Below are 21,357 nucleotides of genomic sequence, written 5' to 3'. Positions count from 1 at the left end.
GACTGTTGGTTTCACAAATTGAAGCATTTCATGGTGTCAAATTGTGCTCTAAGATACTATATGATAGCAATTTCCATTTTCCGATTTTGATTTGACCAAATTGATTAATCACAGAATGAATCTACATATTGATAGTGAAAGTTGCTGCCCTTAAAAATGAACTTCCCCCTTAGGTATATCACATGAAAATCATAAGGGAGAGCTCTCTTTACTTTTTTCACATCCTCCTCCTCCTAAAAGAATAAGTGTTGGCTCAAATATGTGACGGCATGCGTCGCAGTGGCACGCATGTTTGCATGTCTGGCATTCCTTAAGTTAATCTACAGCACAGCACAGTACAGCGGCTATCTTCCATCTGTGCTGTGTCTGCTGTGTGGGCGCACAGCTGAATAATAAAAAAAAAAGAAAGAAAAAACGCATGAATGGAAACACTTGTGATCCAGTTCTGCTGCTGAATATGTGCCTAATTTGACTGAACACAAGTCCTCTCATCCTTTGTAATTCATAAACACACAATAATCACTACTGTCAACTTTGTTCTCTTCATACATGCTCCATCCTTTTCAAGCTACAGGCATATTTGCAGTCATTATATTTTTAGTATTTTATGATATAAATGTAGGTATTTTTGCTTTTTCTTCTACTGCGTTCACTCTGTATGCATCTGTATAATAAAAAATGTAAAATGTGGTTTAAGTTTTTCTTCCTCTCTGTCTGTTATCACTGTTTTAGATGAAGCTGGAGGAGCGGGGAGGTGCAAGGAGTTACAGATAACAGCTACGTCAAGACTCGTAGTGTGATGAACGCAAACGTGTTTCAAAAACAATGGACCACGCCCTGAGGGAGGTGTCCTGCTGCGACTGCTGCACTGTCTAGACTGAGTGTGTGTGTGTGACGGTATGGGAAGTATTGTGTAATGATGACAGGATGTGTGACGTTGGTCCCCAGCAGAGAAATGGCGTAACCTTGAGCCATCCTCAACCCCTCGACACACACACACACTCTCGATCTGTCAGTCCAGTTTCCTCTTCCTCTCTCTCTAGCTGTATGTGGTGTGTCGCTGGCCCTGACACACACACACACACAGACACACACACACCTTCTCTATCACACGCCACAGCAGACAAACTGTCTCCGTAACACAACAGAACGCAGCGAAGAGATAACATTAAAAAAAACAGTCTGAGTTATTGAGTGGCTCAGTCGACTAAATTAGATTTTGTGCTCCTGACTCATCGAACAACCTTCAACACACTTTAAAAAGTGATTCCCTGATAACATTGAGCCCTTTTTGATATATCATTTTTTTAATGTAACTTTTTAAATTAGGAATTGATTTCTTCTATTGTGTGCTTTTAAATCTTAATGTTACTGTTTTCTTTAATGTAATGTCAGTATCAAAACGAGGAAAATGTTGATATCACTTACGTAATATGGAAAGAAAAGGCGTTTTACTATATTGTATTTGATATGTTTCTTGATATTTGCATACTGTATAATCATCTGTCAATGTTTCTAATCTTCTGTGCTGCTTTGGCAATGTAGATTTCTGATCTGTCATGCCAATAAAGCTTTTTTAAATATGAATTTGACAAAAGTTTAAGTTCTTAAAGCAAAATACTGCAGATCCATATCAAATGCTTCATATATCTGAACTCTGAAGAACAGCAGAGCTCCTGCTGTATCTAAAACACTGATATCACCTGAAATAATGTGTCTTAAAAGTATCATTCCATATTGTGGCTTAATATTGACAACTTGCTCTAAACTTACTGTACATAATAGCCAATAATTACATCTAAACAAGTAGCTCAGTTTGAGCATTACATTAGACTGATAGATGCTTCTCACACAATATTCAAGGTTTAAACTTGATTACATATTGTCCTCTATTATTAACTATCAACCCTTACATACTGATCAGGGTCAAATTTGACCCATTTTTACATTTGAGAACTATAAAAACACCATATACACATTTCTTTTATCTGGACTTTTCCTACTGTGACACAGAATACACAACTATCAAAATAAATGTGTCTTTTTTGTGTGTGCAGCTAATACACATATTTATATATGGAAATTTACAAATTTAACCTGTAATTCAAAAATCAGCATTCAAACATGTTCTTTTCTCCATTAGATTAATCAAACATGTATTAATAATAACTGATGGTGTAGAGCCTAATGGGTCAGAATATGAAAAGTATGTAAGGGTTAAAAAATATAATTATGATTGTAACTAAAATCTCATATGTTGAATAGAGACAATATCTGACACATTTTCCTTCATTTCCATCTTTGCTGAAATCTTATCTCCAAACATGTCAACAGCTCAGCACATCTCAGTCATCCATCACGAGTACGCGCGTCAAGAGCAGCAGAAAGTTGAGTGAACTTAACTTGCGTCACTTCCTGTTTCTGAAGACAGATGTCACAGCGATGACAGCAGACTTTAACACTCTCAGCGAGTGTTTCCTGGCAGGCCCCACAAGGAAAGAGGGAGCTGCCAGAAAAACAGGTCAGAGACCCTGACGGACAAGCTGTCTGACACTCGGGAGTCAAGCCCTGATCAGCTGCTGCCGAGGCCTTGCTTGGCTTTTAAACTATCATGTGAACTTTTGAACATAGAAGTATTTAATTCCAAATAATGGAGCTATAAACTGGCCCATCACTCAAAAAGAAGGTGAATTATAGTCCTCAAAAAATGAACTATTTCATGAGTAGATGTTTTATGATAGCGATAAATGTGTGATTTACCTTTTTTTATTTGATATGGTTGATATTTACTTTAAGAGGACACTTCCAGATCCTTTCACACATGGACTGCAAACCTGAAATTGTCCAAATGTCCAAATCAGTTGGACTGGATATTTAATGGACCCTACCAGCTCCTGAGTACAAAGCCCATATAATGTCCGAGCTGTTGCTTTGCGCAAATAGACTACTGCACCCGAGTCGCGCTTTTGCACATCGCGCTTCAACATCAGTTTGATCTGTAAATACTGAAACATCACAGCAACAAGTGTCTGAAATACTTCTGATCAACATACAATCGTTTTTCCGCACAACATACAGCATTAACGCGTCATCAATAGTCTATTTTCATTACTTTTCCTCGAGCCGAAAAATAATTTAAAAATCTGTATCGTCATAACAGTGTAAAGTCTGTGGGCCAAGCGGGAACTCATGGGCGGGGCAAATGGGGGAAACACTGTTAGAATAAATCCATGTGTATACTACTTTCAACAATCAACGAACAATCCCACAATGCAATGCTCAACATTTTAAAGATGTGAAAACTACCATCAAGGGACTTAGAGTCTGAAATCTTGATTTGCTGCTCACTATGTAGTGTTTATTATATATTGTATTAGAGCAGTGAATGAATGAATGAATAAAGAGTGATTTCGGACACAGTCTATTTTCTGGTTAAAAGCTTAAAAACGCAGTATTTCGGGTAGGTGACGTGGACAATCTCCTGTTGTGTGCCTCTACTAGCTTCATGTTATTTGTATACAAAGCAATCAATTTATTTTCATGCCCAATTTGTAGTACTTGATCAATTCTTCACATACTTTGAAAATAGTTTTTAAATCGCTAAAAATCTTCCTGTAATTTTAATCTGATGAAAACACAGAGTTAGTTAATTATTATCCACCATCATTCACACAAAAAAACGAATGCAAGTCACAAAAAATGGATCATAAAGTGTCATGCTGGATTTAATCTCTGAATCTCAAGTCTCAGGATTGACCACATAAAACTTTTCTCTAAAACCACAACTATTCCAGTCTTCACTGCTTATCATTGTGTGTTTCACTTTCATCACTGGCAGACAATCGCACATTTTTTTCTTGACTATTTCGGTAACACTAGATGACAGAGAGGAGAGAGGCAGGAAAATGTGAGAGAGAAGAAGTAGAGCTTGTTTATCAGACGAAGGTCATGGTGGATCGAAATGTCCATGAGTAACAGTGAGCAGAAAGAGCTGCTTTTAAAAGGAGGACTTACTGTAACCTGAAAACTATGCACCAAAATCAAAATGATCCACCAATTTCAATATCAGTTAATTAAACCAAACATTACCAATATTTCATCCTCATTATTTGCAGATAACTAAAGCAACACAACAGCTGCTAAGAGACTCTTTAGCTCCTTCACATTTCTACCAATAACCATTAGACAGACTGTATGAGTCAGACCAATTTGGCTGCATGGCTCCCCTCTCTGACATTAACTGTACGTATTGTATATTTCCCCCGGGGGCAAGGCTGAATTGCTTCTGCTCTATGTGTTAAATAGAGTTGCAGTAAGCAAAGGTACATTTATTTTAGGATTTAATTAGAGGATTAAGCCTTAGAGATGCACCAACTCGTTACAACACTGAAACAAAACAAAATGCTTTAGTAATAATATCCAAAACTGCTTCATCTGTGTAAAGAATGAACCAATAAAAATGTCTCCTACAGTGAAGTGGTGGCCTTTTCAGTGTGTCTTACATGAAATTATGATGCATTTTTTATTCTTTATTCTTAAAGTATCTTAAGTATTTCGCAGAAGTATCAAGCAAATTATCATGTAATTCTCTGGTCTTTTCTTTAAAAAAACAATGTATCTATTCATCATTAAGTTAGCTTGAATCTGCAAACTTAAAGGGCATTGATTTAACTGTGAGGCTTGCTCCATCTCCTACAATTCAACATCCGATTTAAAAAGACTTTAAAAGCATCAACATGTTGAGATTTATATCTAAATGACAGATATAGACAGAGGAAGACAAACACCCGACATTGTTGTTTTAAAGCCTCCCCCTTCCTGCCTGAGTGACATTATCAGCTCCGATATGCAAAGTGAAACTGGACCCTTCTGTCTGTACAGTGCAGGACTGTAAACAAACACACACACAGTGACATGCTTTCTGTTCGGCCTCTGGAGATCTGCCACATTACTCAGTGTATCATTCGCCGCAACGCTGTGGGATTGTCAGAGCAGGCTGAGTGTGGGTCAGATTTATTTTGTGTGGATCAACAGCAGCGGATTAAAAGAGCTGAGTCACTCCTTGGCTAGACTGTATCCAACAGATTGATTCTTCCTCCAGTCTGTAATGATCTGTTATCTGCTCTGTGTGCTGTGTGTTCTCGAGAAATGCAAAAAGACATTATTTTTTACTTAATTAAATCTGACAGGGTAAGAAAGAGACAGGATGTAGATAAGCCAGTAGCACAATTTAACAACAAGGCAATTCAGAGTGTTTTATATAAAACATAAAATGCATCAAGACAGGATATAAAAGCAACACATGGCAAAATAAAAAAGACATTTAAATATGATTAACCCTTACATACTGTTCAGGGTCAATTTTGACCCATTTTTTACATTTAAGAGCTGTATAAACACCCTATACACATTTCTTTTAGATGCACCTTTTTAAATTGTTGTGCAGCTGATATACATTTTCATATCAGCATTAAAACATGTTTCTGTATTCATTATATTCTATAAAATGTTCATAAAGTAGCGATCGTAAATGTCTTTTAATCAAACAGAAGGATTAATCAAACATGTATTATTGACTGATGGGGAATTTAAGAATGTAAATTGGTGTAGAGACTAGTTATGAGTCAGAATATGAACAGTATATGAGGGTTAAAAGTGTTAAATTTGAAATAAAATTAAGTTAAAATAGAATAAGAGATGAAAACAGGAGAATAAAAAGGGTTTTATTTTAGTTCAAGGGCCACATACAGCCCAATTTGAGTGAGCTGGACCAGTAAAACCATTCTAACCATGACAACTTTTAAATAATATATATTATAACCTCACTATAATAAACCATATATGACCCTATAAGACCTGAGCTTGAGATGTCTTAAGAAGTAATGAGTGCCATTTTAACAATACAATCTCAGTCTTTTACAGATTATTTTGCACTATTAGATTATATATAGATTATAATATATATATTATTTCTGCTGATTGACAACATTTTGGACAATGTTCAATATATAAATGGTTTAAATATGACCAAAATATGTTGTGTATAGTTTTTTCAGAGTAACTGTATTCTAATCAGGGTGGTGGAAAAACCTCTGAAGCAGCTATTTACAGGCTACTCACAGTTTAACTTGCACCTCTCAGCCAGACCCAAACATGCACATTATTGTTTGAAGGCCAACTCTCTCAATTTGGGCTTATACCCTGGTAAGAGATACTGATAAAAATGTGCACATTTGTCCTTCATCTCAAATTGGATAAGGCATGTATGACACCCCTGATATACTGATCATTATTTGTGTCCTCTACTCCGTCAGGCTTCTTTTAAAAGCTGTGCAATTCATTTGAAGAATAAAAATATTACTATTAGCAATATGAGTGGAGGCTAAAACTACAAAAATCAAATGTATGCAGCATATTTTCCTACATGCATCATTTCCAAACATGACTGCATCATTGGCTTAAACAGCTGATAGCCTCTGACATATTTACTGGTGTTCATTTTTGCACTCTTACTGGATTTTCAGTCTCATTTGTTGCTCACTTTAGTCACTAAATTATCTGAAATCCTTGTTTTGATGTATTCATACACTCAACCACATTTGTATGAGTCAAATCCTGTCTGAACACTTTATTGAGTAATACATGTTCTGCATCAGTCTCCCAGCTCACTGTTGTTTCTGCCAAGCCTGCTGCTCCAACAGATCCAAAAATGACAAAGTCTGCACTACTCAAAAAAATAAAAATAACTCTTCCTCTTACTCATAACAAAAGCAATTTATCTGTCTGCACCCTCCTCCCCCACTCCCCCAAGCTTAATTTTTGTGAAAACAAACAGGCACAGGGATGTAATCTGCTTTGTAATATCAGATAAATTAAAAGTAACGCTCGATCTGGCTTCACCGTCGAGAAATAGTGCAGATCCTCTGACTGATTGGTTGAAACGAGGACATTCAAAGTTGGATATTTTTAGTTTGAATCTATCTTTTATCTGGCTTGAAACTAAATTATCAAGACCAGAGAATATTCTGCTGTTCAAGATGATTTTGTTCAAGTATTAGTTTAAGATTACAGTCTGTCTGCTGCAGGAAATGATTAAAAACGGACTGTAAATGAAGTCGTGACACAGCAGTATACAACCACCCACAATGTGCTTACCTCTCGTTGCCATTACCCATAAAAAAAAACATGTCCAAAAACCCTCAAGATGGAAATGCTAGCACTGTAATAATGACAGTTCACAGGCGGCTCTGTGTTTGTGCAAAATCACAATTAAAGGGTCGCTCTTGTTGCAGAGCTGCCGTCTGCAGCAGCTAATGGACAGAAGCAGTGACAGCGACGTTTCCTGTGGTTAACAACAAAACAAGAAAAAGAAGACCCACCGATCATGATACTTTCCTTATCACGTGTAACTTGCAGTAAACAACATGAAGTGCAAGTACACCGCAAGCAAGGCAGCATTTCAAGTAGTGACTATGCAAAAAAAACAGATGAAAAGTTATAAAAAGGCACAATTTGGATTGATTGCTCTGAGATGCAAAAAACGTAGGTGGCATTAATGGAAAAAGGTGACACATGGACTAAAAAACTTAAGATTTGTAAAAAAAAAACAAAAAAAAAACAGACAAAGCTGTTAAAATTAGGGATTCTCGATATTGGCTTTTCTGTCGATATCCGATATTCCGATATTGTTCAACTCTTAATTTCCGATACCGATATATGCAGGCTTTTTACACCAAAACTGTTAGATAACAACATAACATATCTCCTATTATACCTAATTGTATTGTGATGCCCCACTGGATGCATACATAAATGCAACATGGCTTTCCAAATGTAAACACTGTCAAACACAAAATAAGAGAACAACTTCAACTTAAGTTATGGAAAAAAGTGCCAATATGGCACTGCCATATTTATTATGCCGCTTTGCAGTCATTGCAAATTACAAATTTACTATCCATAGGACACACTTGGAAATAGTTCCAAAACCACAGACATAAGCCCCGTTTCTGGAGGCGGGACCTTTACAGGAACGCCCTCTCACTCGGTCCTCTCAGCTGTTGTGTCTCCAGCAGAGTAGGACCCAGACAGGACCCACCAGAATCTGACGCTGACGTCACAGAGGCGACTCGCCGAAAACATAACAGAGAAAACGACAACGAGGAGGTAAACCTTGTTTCTCGTTTGTGTGTTCGTGTACATATCGGAGGGCCGATATTATCTGACATCCCTAGTTAAAATGAAAATATCTATCCTATATTAATGTTAAATCTCTGTGTGACACATGCACATACATGGAGTATAGAGCTTCATGCAGCTGCAGAGCTCACAGGACTCAACACTACATATGTAAAGACACTTGAGAGAACAGGAAGAGCTCAGGCCTGAGGACAACGAGGCCAGTAAGCCAACACCTGAAAGCCCGACAGCAGAAGAGCTTCATCATCATCATCGTTGTCACACAGTGAACACAACAGACTGACTGTGAGTGTCCGAGTGTGTTTCATGTGTGCCACTTCATTTTCATGTAATTATGTGTGCGTATCTGTGTGATACATGTTAACAGAGACTATATGAACTGTGCCAGGAGCCACCTGTTCAGCCTTGGTGGTAGTAATTTATACTTTTAAAGCTTTGTTGGAGCTCCCCAGAAATGAAATAGTAGTCTAGTTGATTCATTTAAAGAAGTTCAAACTCTGGCTCTGTTCTCACTTCCCTTGCTATGTCTGGTTAAAAGTTGGTTTTGTAAAGGTACAGAAATTGTCGGACACAGCTGCCCCCCCTTAAAGTTGAAATGATGCCTACTATGGGCTACACTTAGAGGTTCTCAGACGACCCATGTGCATGTTCATATTTGTATATAATAAATTAAGTTAAGGTTTGTTTTGCTCTCCTTTTCAGACCACTTATCGACAGGAAATGAATCAATCCGTCAACTTCATTGAGGTTCAGGTCTGCGTGCGCTTTGTTGAGATTTTAGAGGGTGCAGCGACCTACAGTTACCCAAAACATCCTTCTCTGCGTAGGTTGGGAGAGACATTTATGACCAGATGCTTACTGGCCTCATATGTGTAATTTCCAAACAAAACTTTAATTTAATGTGACCTCATACTGGTGTGGGTGGAGGGGGTTTCCGAACTTTATAATGGAGTATAGTGGCACCTTAACCTTTTAAATAGACTTAAATAGTAGCTGGTGGGAAAGCATCGTAAAAAGTCACATTATATTCTAATAAAAGTTAAATTTATGTGAATAAATATGTGTTTAACCAAAATATATTTACATTTGGAGCTTAATTATACCATCTTGTACTGGGCTCCTTCCTTTGGACCCCCTCGTAAAGTCAATTCAGATTCATTTCTTATTATTTTATGTTTTGTTTTTGTTTGTTTTTTTACATTGGGCTGACTTCTAAAGCACTTTTAGGACTTTCATATATTTAAACCTGTGCCTGTACCTGTGTTACTTAAAAATGCATTATGTAACATTAGAGGGCCGACTGTAATGATCCACACCAGTAAAATGACTTGTATCTGCATGCTTTTCATTGCACACACGTGTTGGGCCATCAATGTCAGAGATTAGCTGTATTATAGTGGATTTTAATTTACCCACTTCACTACATTTACAGCTCTCTAAACTACAGAAAGCCATGTTTTAACACTTCCAACAGCAGTAATAGCTTTTATTTGGAATAAATTAAGCTATAAAATAGTCTCCCAATTAGGTCCATAGATACTGTGGAGTCATTTAAAAAACACCTTAAAAGACCATCTGTTCAAGACAGGCATTTAGATAGTTTTTAGTATTTCATGTTTTAATTTGACACCTATGTCTGTTCACTTTGTATATTTTAATCTGGTGTCTTTGTTTTTATACAATTGCATTTGTTGTTTTTTGTATTTTGAATGTGACGCACTTTCTGACTGTTGTTTGCAAAAGGAGCTTTATAAATAAACCTTGCTGGCTTACTCGCCATATAAAAGAAATTATGAGCACCACTGAAACCCAAATTTCATCCACATATACTCAAAGGAAGAAGACGCCACAGTGGCCAAATGGATAAATGGAAAATTAAAGTGGAAATATAAAGAAAATATACTAATAATAATGCTTAATACTAACATCATTTCTCTTAAAAACCTGCCACTGATGTTCTCTTGAGCAACACGTTTATAAAGGAACGTTCGCTAAGCACTTAAGCTCTTTTAGAGTCACACACTTATTTCTTTCTTAACACAGTTTTGCCACTGCTGCCGCCCCGCTGTCAAGTGTCGACAGAGCATCTGGAAGCGCCTTTGAACGTGGACATCGCGGTAGTCGCCGTTAAAAACTAAACAGATGGTAACTCAATCACCTCTCCAGTGGTTTAAACTGGAAATTTCCCCTTTTTTAAACTGGCCCTACTTCTCTGACCTTTGGGCTACTGCTGCACCAGTAACTCAACACACATTTTGGGTTTTGGTTTAGCTGGCTGGCGTGCAAAAATAAACCAAAAAAACAGTACAAGTGAGCAAGGTATTGTGACCCCAATATATGTCGTCTAATATCAACCTGACTCATTTTATATATACTAATCATACATGGTTCAGTTGGCCTCAGTAGACCAAAAAAGAGCCTGGAGTTGTTTATGACTGTTTCTGCTGTGTTTCTAGGTGAAACCAACGCCATCGGTGGTGGTGGTGGTGGTGGTGGGGGGTCGAAGGTGGGTGCCAGCTTTTGGGTAACAAGTCGTGACAGCGAGCTCATGAATCTTTGGCTTGTCCCTGGGAACACAAAAGCTCCGGCTCTGCGCTGCTGTGGCACACACACACACGCAGAGAAAGAAAGAGAGAGACATGTCTTCTTTTTTTTCTTTTCTTTTGGTGATAACACACAGCTTTACATGTGAGCACAAGCATTCACCCACACCTACTATATGACTTCCTTTACTCTCCTCTTACACACACACACACAGAAAACCACATGACTAGCCTCAGGCAAAACAGTCTGTCCATTCCCACAGTGCTGCAATAAATACATAGATACCTGTTTATTACACTTGTGAGGACATTTCCTGACTATTATCCAGCTCTGGATTTCATCACCACATTGTTGACCCTTATCTAAATTGAAATCTACAACTATAATCCTAAAAACAAAACGCTAATGCAACACTGTAACTTTTTAAGATTTTTAAGTGACAAAATGACTTGACAAAAACCCCTCAGAGCAGAAACACAAATAAAACCCACAAATACTTTACAGTCCTTTACCAGTAGATACGCATGTGGTGAAGAAAACCCCAAAAAACTTTAAATATAAACACGTGCAGGGCCTTTAACAGATGCAGGTTTAGCAGGTTAGGTAATCGTCTGCTGCTTGGAAATAAGGAAACAAAGAAAAAGGAGGCAAGGAAGACAAACACTATTACGATTCCTGCGACAGATCAGAGCTGAAGCTGATTTAAGACGTTAGTTTTGCAAGGTAACACCAGATAAACCAGAGTAATGTAATTATACAGAGGAAAAATGTGTCAGAGGTCATGAGGTGTTGAAGGAAAGGGTCCTTAGAGAGTAAAAATATTCATAAGAGACTTTCTAAGTAAAAATGGGCCATCTAAAATGTACTCAAGGTATATTTTTGTGTGTATTGAATGCATATATACTTAATGTGCTACATGCATACATGCACCAACACGTTTAAAGACAAATATACACCGAGAAACACAAATGCATCAAACATTAGGACATTTGTGAGTCATCATGCTATGTTAAGTAACTACAGATAAATTTTCCATCCCCATTTTTCCATCCCATGTTACAATAATGAATAATCTAATGAGTAATCTTGTGCCAGATTTAGCTGCTTCTTTGCTGCTTATAAAGCCAAATAACCAGCATTAAAAAAAAACAGGATGATAAGTCTGTGCCTGGATAAAGTCAGTTAAATCTAAGTAATTATCTTGTGGTAAATAAGTCACAAATGTTTCCTAATGAGGTGAGTCTCTTCAAAATGTGTGTAAAACTCAAGCTTCTTTTAGCCTGACAAATGTTTAAAGGAAGGAGAAGGATGCAGGACTGAAAGGGATGCCTGTTTCTGAGACTCTGGATCCAGGACTTGATGGGAGACGAGAGGTGTAGCTGGGTAACATGAGAAAGAGGATAAAGATTGAACAGATGCGAGGCGGCAGCGGCGGCAGCGACGGAAGGGAACAGAGAGTCGAACATGCAAATTGTGGATCCTGGTGTGAAAGCGCCGGCTGTCACGTCACGAGCACCGCCACCGCTGCTGCTGAGACTAAATTTTAACTCTGATAGTGATAATGATCTCAGAGGGATGACAAGGCCACGGGAGGATGAATATCACGGGTTGTGTAACGGTGTGTGTGTGTGTTTATATGATTGTGTGTGTACGCTCTTGCTCTGCAGGAGGTTATGAAACACAGTGGAAAAGCGATAGTCAATTTTTGTATTACATGCACACAAGCAGCGACATGTTTAAACACAAACAGACGCCAAGAAAAAGTCATACATCAAAAATGAATTATGTGCCTTTATGTATGCGTCAATCACAACACTTTCACTGTAAGTTTGGCTTTTCTTCTCACCTCCACACCTCTCAAGCACTGCTGTCCAGATAGATAGATACATAGATAAATAGACAGATAACGAGTGATCTACCTTCTTAAAACATACGTTTATCAGGGTCTTTTCCTGATATTGTTTAAGTTTTTATTGACTTTAAATTGCTTTTTGTCTCCTTTAAATATGGTTTGACTATTCTTGCTTTTTTTACTCAAATAGTTTTTGTTTGTTCTCTTTTAAAAACTTAATTACTGTATGATTTGTGCAGTATCTGAAAATATAAAAACACCTAAAAACCTGTGAACACTGCACACAGTCTAACATTACTTCAGCACATTAAAGAGCAAAATCATCTATAAACTGCAAGACATGGTGATTTTCAATGTCAATACTCACATTTACCTAATTGTACATACTTGTAAAGTTAAATATATTTATTCCAAAGCTTCAGAAAGTGTAATTAAGAGACTGTTAAGACATTTCTGCCCTTAGTTATAGTGAAGCTATTAACAAAAGGTGTAATAATCTGTAAGATATTTGCTTATTTCTTGTCAAACACCTTCATGAAACAGCTCTTAGCCTAAAGATTAGAGAATAGTGAGTTAGTTCCTTGGCTCAAAATGGTTCAAATCACTTGTGCATGCATCTATATTACATTATAAATGGCATATATTGCTGTAAACTGGTAAAAAAAAAAAAGTGGAAGTGACAGAAAGCGGAACAGCTCAGCGATAATATCCGCATTAAAAGGAAAGAAATTACTTAAATATCACAACAAAATGTTATGTAATGTGCAGCTAATGTTTTAATAAATAAATTAGACTGTTAGAGTGTGGATTAAAAAGGCTGTAGATTAAAAGGCTGTCTGAGGAAAGCCAGAAAGCAAAGCTGTGCATGTGAGTTTTATTGAAGTGGACAAGAGTGGGTGAAGATGGCTGAAGTGGGAGGGGTAATAAGGAGGTGGGAGGACCCCCTGCTGTTACCATGGTAAGTTTGCTAACAAGAGTGGCTGGTGACTGGGTGAGACATCATCCTGCTCATCCCAGCTCAGAGCCAAATACTTCATATCCTGCACGGCTCGCACTCAACTACAAGCAAACTTCTGACTAACAACAAGTACTTCAATGATTGGCACTATTATTGGTTTCTTTTTATGGTTTCCAATTATTCTGATAAAGCTTCTTTAAACCTGATAATTTTTATAATTATTGTTGGAATAAAAAGGCTATGTAATTGCAGCATCATCTTTTAGGAGTCCTACATTTGGGTGTGGCCTTGACGAGAAATATCCAAAACAAACCACAACAGGCTTATATGAAAATATTAAAATTACTACTAAAAAAGTGCTTCTGGATCCTGGCACGGACTACAGGCGATAAGCTCCTATCTATAACAATCTGCAGTGAGTCTGGAGCGATGGGTACAACCAAGGCAAGGGCTCAAGAATGCATACAGTAAAAGTTCCTGCACAGAGGAACTTAATCTGTATGTATGATTGCATGTTATTTTCACACAGCTAAATTTCTAAACTTATATTACAGCGTACAGTTAGGATGGGAAACAGTGTCCCAATCAATGCCAATGTGATCCCTAAGGAGACCAGCTAATATGAAAAGGAGATTTAAGATATGGACGTAATATCTAAATAGCAAATAGTCAGGGATTGGGACGGTGACAACTAGGGCTGGGCAATATATAAATATTATATCGATATCATGATATTAAAATAGATATCAGCTTATATTTTGGGTATTGTAATATTGAGATAGGGTGTAAGTGTCTTTTCCTGTTTTAAAGGCTGTATTTCAAGAAACTGATGTCACTTTCTGAACTTGGACTGTTCTAGCTGTTCTATTATTTGACTTTACCCACTTAGTCATTATATCCACATTACTGATGATTATTTATCAAAAAATGTCATTGTGTAAATATTTTGTGAAAGCACCGATAGTCATCCCAAAAATATTATCGCAATATCGATATCGAGATATTTGGTCAAACATATGGTGATATTTTATTTAGTCCATATCGTCCAACCTTAGTTTGTCTATCTGCCTGAAACTGTCCTGAGTATTTTTACCATTCATGAGCTGATTAAGAAAAAAACGTAGACATAAAATGATCTAATTCTGTCCGTGTCGCCCAGCACTAGTGACTGTGAACATATCTTTTAATAAAAAAAAGGAGTACAGCCAGACAGATATATTGGTCAGACGATATTATTGGCCGATATTGGCCTATCACAGATATATCGGTATCAGCATATATGTTGTCCGATATATTTTTTAAGTCATATAGGCAACGTTTTATGTATATTTGATCCTTTTTCTTGACAACCCAGAGGATGCCATCACTCACTTTACCATCCCACAGAGTCCTTGCAGCACGCCTCAAGTGTGCAAATAATGGATAATAACATCTATTCCTGTGTCCTGTGTTCTATTATTTATAGGCATTAATAATTATTAAATTGTAGTGTAGTTTACTGTTTCAGTGCACTAAATGTCATTTTATACAATTAAGTTTATAGTTAAAGTGTCAAATATCACAGCCTCCTTTGTCAGAGGTGTTTGATAACCACATAAAATAAACAAAATGTGCATTTTATGTATATATTCTCAGTGTTTCCTACTGAATTATGAGAGACTACAGTGATTGGACCTCAGTCCGACCTTCTAGGGGGGGTCCAGCTCCCCTGGAGGAACATTTTGTACATTTTTAAGTCAAATGCATCATTCTGGTGCACTGGGAGCAAAATTAAGAAGTTGTATCATGAAAATTTGTGCTCTAAACTAAATTTTGTGATTTAGTAATTTAACTAGTGGTTGTATTGATATGAATGGTGGTGACACAGCAAAAAGGTCACACCCTCAAACACTAATGCTCATATTTCAACTCAACATAAAAAAAGCTGAAGTTTTCTCCAAGTTCAGCTAGTACTTTACTTTTTATTACTTATAAAAATATAAAATACTGTTAAGATTTTGACATTTTTCAGTAAATATCTTTTTCTACATTGTTTCAAGTTCGTGTTTTGAGTTTCTTCAAATAACTGCACTACAAATTAGAGGCCACAGTCTTTATAATTAGAGGGAAATGCTGATACTGTATTCTTATATATAAAATTATATATCGATATTGGAATTTTTAAACTCCCTAATATTGCTATCAGCCCCAAAAATCCAGGTTCTAAAAAGGGGTAAAGTATGTTATATTTTATCAGCTGTAGCTGTTATAGTGAGTGCTGCCAATCCAGAGGGGAGTCTGTGATGTTTCGGGGCTGGTAGGTGCCCTTGAGATAAAGGTGGAGGCTCTCTGAACAGCTGCATTGCTGATGTCAATGTTGTTAAAAGGGATATTAGAAAAAAGCTCACATCTTTACAAGCAAGTGGATATCCAAAATTATTCTAGAACATGCTTAAAAAATAAAAATAAAAAAAGACATTCAACTCAAAGCCCCCCACCCCCCCTCTCTCATATAACAAAAACCCAGACGCTGCCACAGACACAGAAGAACGTCAGCGGGACAAACCGGGCTAGCCTGACACAGCAGATTTTGCAATAAAGTGCTGCCCACTGAGCTGCCTGTCACACAGTTTCATTAAAAGAAAGGGTGTGGGGGGGCTGAACAGATCAGACTGGCTGGAAGGGGCGGGGGTGCAGAGAAGAAGAAGAGAAGATGAAGAGCTAGAAGCAGAGGAGGTGATGGAGGGGTTATTGAGTTGATTGAGAAAAGGGGGGTGGAGAGGGGAGTGGCTGAAAGTGGAGTGGATGGATGGGTGCAGGCCATGGTGGAGTGCTGGGTGGCCTTGCATCAGATGCATTAATTATTGATCAGCTGGGAGCAGACATACAGGCGTACTGGAGATACCCCCATAAGTAAGATGAAGGTGGAGGTGAAAGTCTGGAGGGGATTTTTTTTAAGGTTAAAATTATGCAATTTTTTTGCTTGAGTGTGTAAATCTGTGTGTGTGTGTGTGTGTGTGTGTGTGTGTGTGTGTGTGTCCAATTACAACCCATCCCAAATGATCTAGGAGAGATTAGCCTGTCTGTGTCTGTGTGGCCTGGCTTGATTTGCAGCTGCTCTTTACACATGGCAGACTAATCTCTGGGCCTATAGCTTCATTATTATTATTATTTTTTATCATTTTCTTCAAGTGAACAATAAAAACCTACTGCTTAACTATTTCTGCAGCTGGAAGATGACAAATAGAGGCCTTCTGGGGTTTTTTTAGGTTACTTACATGGTCCGGGTTCCGCTCATTTCCAGGCAGTGCCGTGCGTAAAGACATGTTTGTCCCTGAGTGCGCTTCGCTGTCCAGGAGGAAAAAAACAATAAGCAAGGGGGTGTAGGTTTTTAGTGAATACACTTGGGTTAAACCCCCCTCTTCTGGTAAGTCAGTCACACCAGGCTCTGTGTATCAGGGAGGGGAAAAAAACAGCCTCTCTTCTCATACAATCTTCATTGTCACAGTCCGTGAAGGCAGCACAGATCACCAAAGATCCAGCTTTAAAAAAAAAGAAAAAAAAAGAAAAGAAAGGATGCGTAAAAACTGTTCCAAGCTTACATCCACCTCATGTTTTTCTTTTTTTCTGATGTTATTACAAAGCCCAGCCTCATCTGGAGGAAAAAAGAAGACAAAACAAACAAAAATAACCCAGATTGACTGACTGAACCCCCCTCCTCCGCTTGGCTTTTCACTTTCCAGACACTATCGTACCATTTCGGAGGACACGTTAACAAAATCCTGGTGGTCACCGTCTGACTTTGAGCTGCGACGAAAGGAAAACCAATGCGACCATTGAGGTAACTGATAGGGGGGTTGAGCTGAAGGAAAAAAAGGGGGGAGCTAGCTAATATGATTTTTTCTTTTCTTTTCTGGGTGAAAACACGTCAAAAAGGTGGAGAAACTGTGACGGAAACACATCCAGAAACCGTCTGAGGCAACATTTCAAGCACACAGATGAAATGATCTATATAAAAATCAATGAGAAACTGCGGTTGTTGTAATAAAAGAAAGCGGCGGATGTTGCGTTAACGTTACAGCCTCCCCCCGGTTCTTCCTCTGAGTCCAGTCCGCCCTTTAGCTCCTCTCATTCGGCTTGGTTGAGAGAGATGTCGCGGTGAATGAAGCGTCGTCGTCGGAGAAGGAGGAGCAGGAGGAGCGGCGGCAGCATAACACGAAGATTTGGCCGCTGCGTGTCGGAAACATAGCATTTGTTTTCAGTAAAAGACGGAGGAAAGAAAAAAACTGGATCCCCCACTACCTCTCCTCTGCCTCCCGAAAAAAACCCAGTGACAAGAGAAAGAGGGAGACGGACGTCAGCGGTGATAATAGGCAGGGCTGCTGCGTCGCTGCTCTCCTCTATTGGTCATGCTGCTTTCAGGGACTCCTCGTAAATTCAGACTTCTGAGCTCCGGTGGGCATAGCTGACACTTGCTTATGAATATAAGTCACAATTAATATGATTATAACTTATTTTTAAGACAATTTTACACACAGGTTAATATCAATAAGGTTTTTCCATTATTTTCATTACAAAATCGCTTGAATTTTACCTTCTGTAGGACAATGATGTCTGTTTCTTATATCTTTCTAATATCTTTATCGCCTCCTGGTGGCTAAATCAATATATATTCATTCCCCAGAGGCAAAATTGTGACATTTCAACATTATAATTATAATTATAATTATAATTATTATGATTATGATTATTAATATAATTAACCCTAACCCTAATTATTATTTTTTGGGAGCCACATTTAAACGACACCACCGGTTAAAAATCTATTATTATGAATATGATTATGATTATGGCGTCATTATTATTATTATTATTATTATTATTATTATTATTATTATTACTATAATGATAATCACACTAATACAATACTGCTCTTCTTTTAAAATGTTTTATTTTACTTGATTTTATATATTCTATATTCTATTTCTTAGCTACTATGTACTACATTTTTTACCATTGTGATTTTTTATTTGCTTATATTACATTCATGTATCTTTTTTCTTTAATACATTTTTTAAAAATAACATTGTTTTAAGTTCCTTTTAGGTTGCATGTTATTTATTTTGTTGTAAAGCACTTTGAGCTATATTTCTTGTATGAAAGGTGCTATTATCATTACTTATTATTATTATTATCATTGGCCCAAATTTAAAGGACACCACTGTATAATTTGCAATCTATTCCGTAATCTTCTGTAATATTTGTAATCTAACTCTAGCTATCCCAAAGTGGAGTGCCAGGCTACACTATGAAGAATCCTCTGTATACTTTGCAGAGCAGGTGCAGATCCACTTTTAAAGAAGCAGGACATTGGTGCAGGGCAGGACAGTTTTAGGGGAATACAACGGTCGTCCAATAATGAAAAGATAGCTGGTTTGATCCTTGGCCCTGAGGGGCAGGTGTATTCCAGCTGTGAGACAGCAACAGGAAGTAGGCTGGTATTTCATTTATGTAACTGCAGTGTGACTGACCCAGAGTTATGTCACTGTTTGTTTATTAATTTATTTGTGGTTGTTGTGTTGGTTGTTTTTTGTGCTGTCACTGCAAACCAAGTTTCCCCTTGAGGGACAATAAAGCTCTGAATTTAACTGAACTGAACAGAGCTCTGAATCATACCTGTGAAGAGAGTAAAGAGGGTGTGTACGATAACTACGGTGGGATATGACAAATGATAAGTCTTCTGTGTGAAGTCACATTAAAGTCAAAATACACATCAGGTTTGTTTTTGTTTTTTTAAATGCACAACATCTGTGATCTTCCTAGACTATTTTACAGGGAAATAGTAGATTTTAAAGAACTTGAATCAATACTTTAAATCTCAAATAATAAAAGCTATTCAAATTTTCACTTTATTTTCTTCTTTGGATGATTTTCTCTTTTCTCTATTTATCGTTTTTTAGAATGAGGTTGCAAGACAGTCATCATATATGTTGATATGTTAACTCATTCATGTTTGGGCCATCAACAGAGATCTGTTTTTATGTTTTATTTCTTTTTTTTATTAAATTAAAAACATAAGCAAACAATATTATAAACAACAATATTTCCAATAGCCTCAAAACGCAGCATCCCTCACCCACCCTTCCCCCCTATGTTCTTAAAGGCACAATCATCCCATTCATGCAGAAGTGCACTGGTGTTCGTGTGTGTGTGTGTGTCTGTGTGTGTTCGTGTGTGTGTGTGTGTCTGTGTGTGTTTGTGTGTGTGTGTGTGTGTGCGTGCGTGTGTTTGTGTGTGTGTGTGTGTGTGTGTGTTTGAGAGAGCGAGGGAGAGAGCTAGAGAAAGGGAGAGACATTACGGTTACCAGACGTTTTTAGAGACCTCCTACCAGGAAATCTGCCTTCGCTTGGTTTAAGGATTACGATTAAGCATATTAAAGACAATTCAACCAGCACTTATTCACATCTTACAAGAGTAATTAAACAGCAGACCTTTTTTTAACATAGTTGTAAGCAATAACAGTACAACACACTGGCATGTATCTCATGATGTAGCTCCTGTTCCCATTTTTAAGTGTTTTAAAGTCCCATGAAGGTATATAAAACACCATTTTGGGTTCTTTTGTTTAAATAATCTGTGTATTGCACTAATATTTTATTATTATCAGCAGTTTATAAATTCTGATCAATGAAATATAAACCCTCGACTACATTCTGCTTATAGCACACAGTTGCCCAACTTTAAGACATGCAGGCTGATAGTATATCATAATAATTCATTAATAATTTAAAAGATAATTTTCTTTGGAAACCATCCAGACTGTTAAACTTCAAGTTGAGCATCGCTGTGAGAGACATTCACACACTCATACACACAATCACAGCTGTACTCAGACGAACAAGAAGCCTCATTCATCACAATATTGCAAACATTTGTGGTAAGAAGTCATTGGTTAAATGTATTATTTCACTAGTTTGTTGGTATTTGCTGCCATGTTTTAAACAGAACACCTACAACATAATAAAACATGAACTCTGTATAAGACTTTTAGATTATTTTGTGTTTACATTTTTTTTCTTAATGAGCTCATGCATATTTGAAATACTAATATTAATATATTGTCCTCTTTAATATGCACATTTATGCAGCAATGAGATTCAGACTCTAATTAGGCCCTCTGTTCTGTGGAGAGAAGCTGTGGTGTAGTTGTGATGTTTGTGTAACATATTGAGTACAGTTTATATCCTTAATGACATTTTTAGGCTTATTGACATGAGAAGTAAATGCAACTCTTGACCTTTAAGCTGTAAAATACATAAAATCAGTTTTTCTATAGTCAAGCAGCTTTGATTCTGAGATACTTTGTTTCTAGATGAGTCTGAACTGACACACACACACACACACACACACACACACACACACACACACACACACACACACACACACACACACACACACACACACACACACACACACTGATGCAACCATTACAATGTTACATTACACTCACTTTTTACTCAGAGTATCCAAAAAAGCAAAGACAAATAAGCTTGAGTCACTGGATTTGTCTCCAAAATCCACAACAGACTCACCACAGACTAAACCACACATTATAAAACCAGGACATCTTACCTGAACTGATCTGGACCTGTTGGAACGAACCCAGGGCCTCATCCTTCACTCACACCCCTACTTCCTTGGTTATATGACTGATGAGACCTTTCAATGACCTGAAACCTCAAAAAACTGAGGAGCTGTTACTGAAAACAAGCAGGTGACTAACACGCCAGCACAATCACTGTCATCCCTCAGAGAACGAAGGCAG

General features: G+C 37.4%; 1 protein-coding gene across 2 annotated transcripts in view; it reads right to left on the bottom strand.

Moving 5' to 3' along the window:
* Positions 1–17,882, bottom strand: part of mark4b (MAP/microtubule affinity-regulating kinase 4b) — a 64,835-nt gene extending 46,953 nt beyond the window's left edge. For both annotated transcript variants that reach the window (XM_062419764.1, XM_062419765.1), the window contains exon 1: positions 16,811–17,882. In XM_062419764.1, the coding sequence (XP_062275748.1) occupies positions 16,811–16,858 (48 nt within the window). In that variant the 5' untranslated portion in view covers positions 16,859–17,882. The remainder of the gene's footprint in view (positions 1–16,810) is intronic.
* Between the last annotated feature and the right edge of the window lie 3,475 nt (positions 17,883–21,357).

Source organism: Scomber scombrus, chromosome 5, assembly GCF_963691925.1.
Source record: "Scomber scombrus chromosome 5, fScoSco1.1, whole genome shotgun sequence".
Taxonomy (NCBI): domain Eukaryota; kingdom Metazoa; phylum Chordata; class Actinopteri; order Scombriformes; family Scombridae; genus Scomber; species Scomber scombrus.
This window is presented reverse-complemented; position numbering and strand designations above follow the sequence as displayed.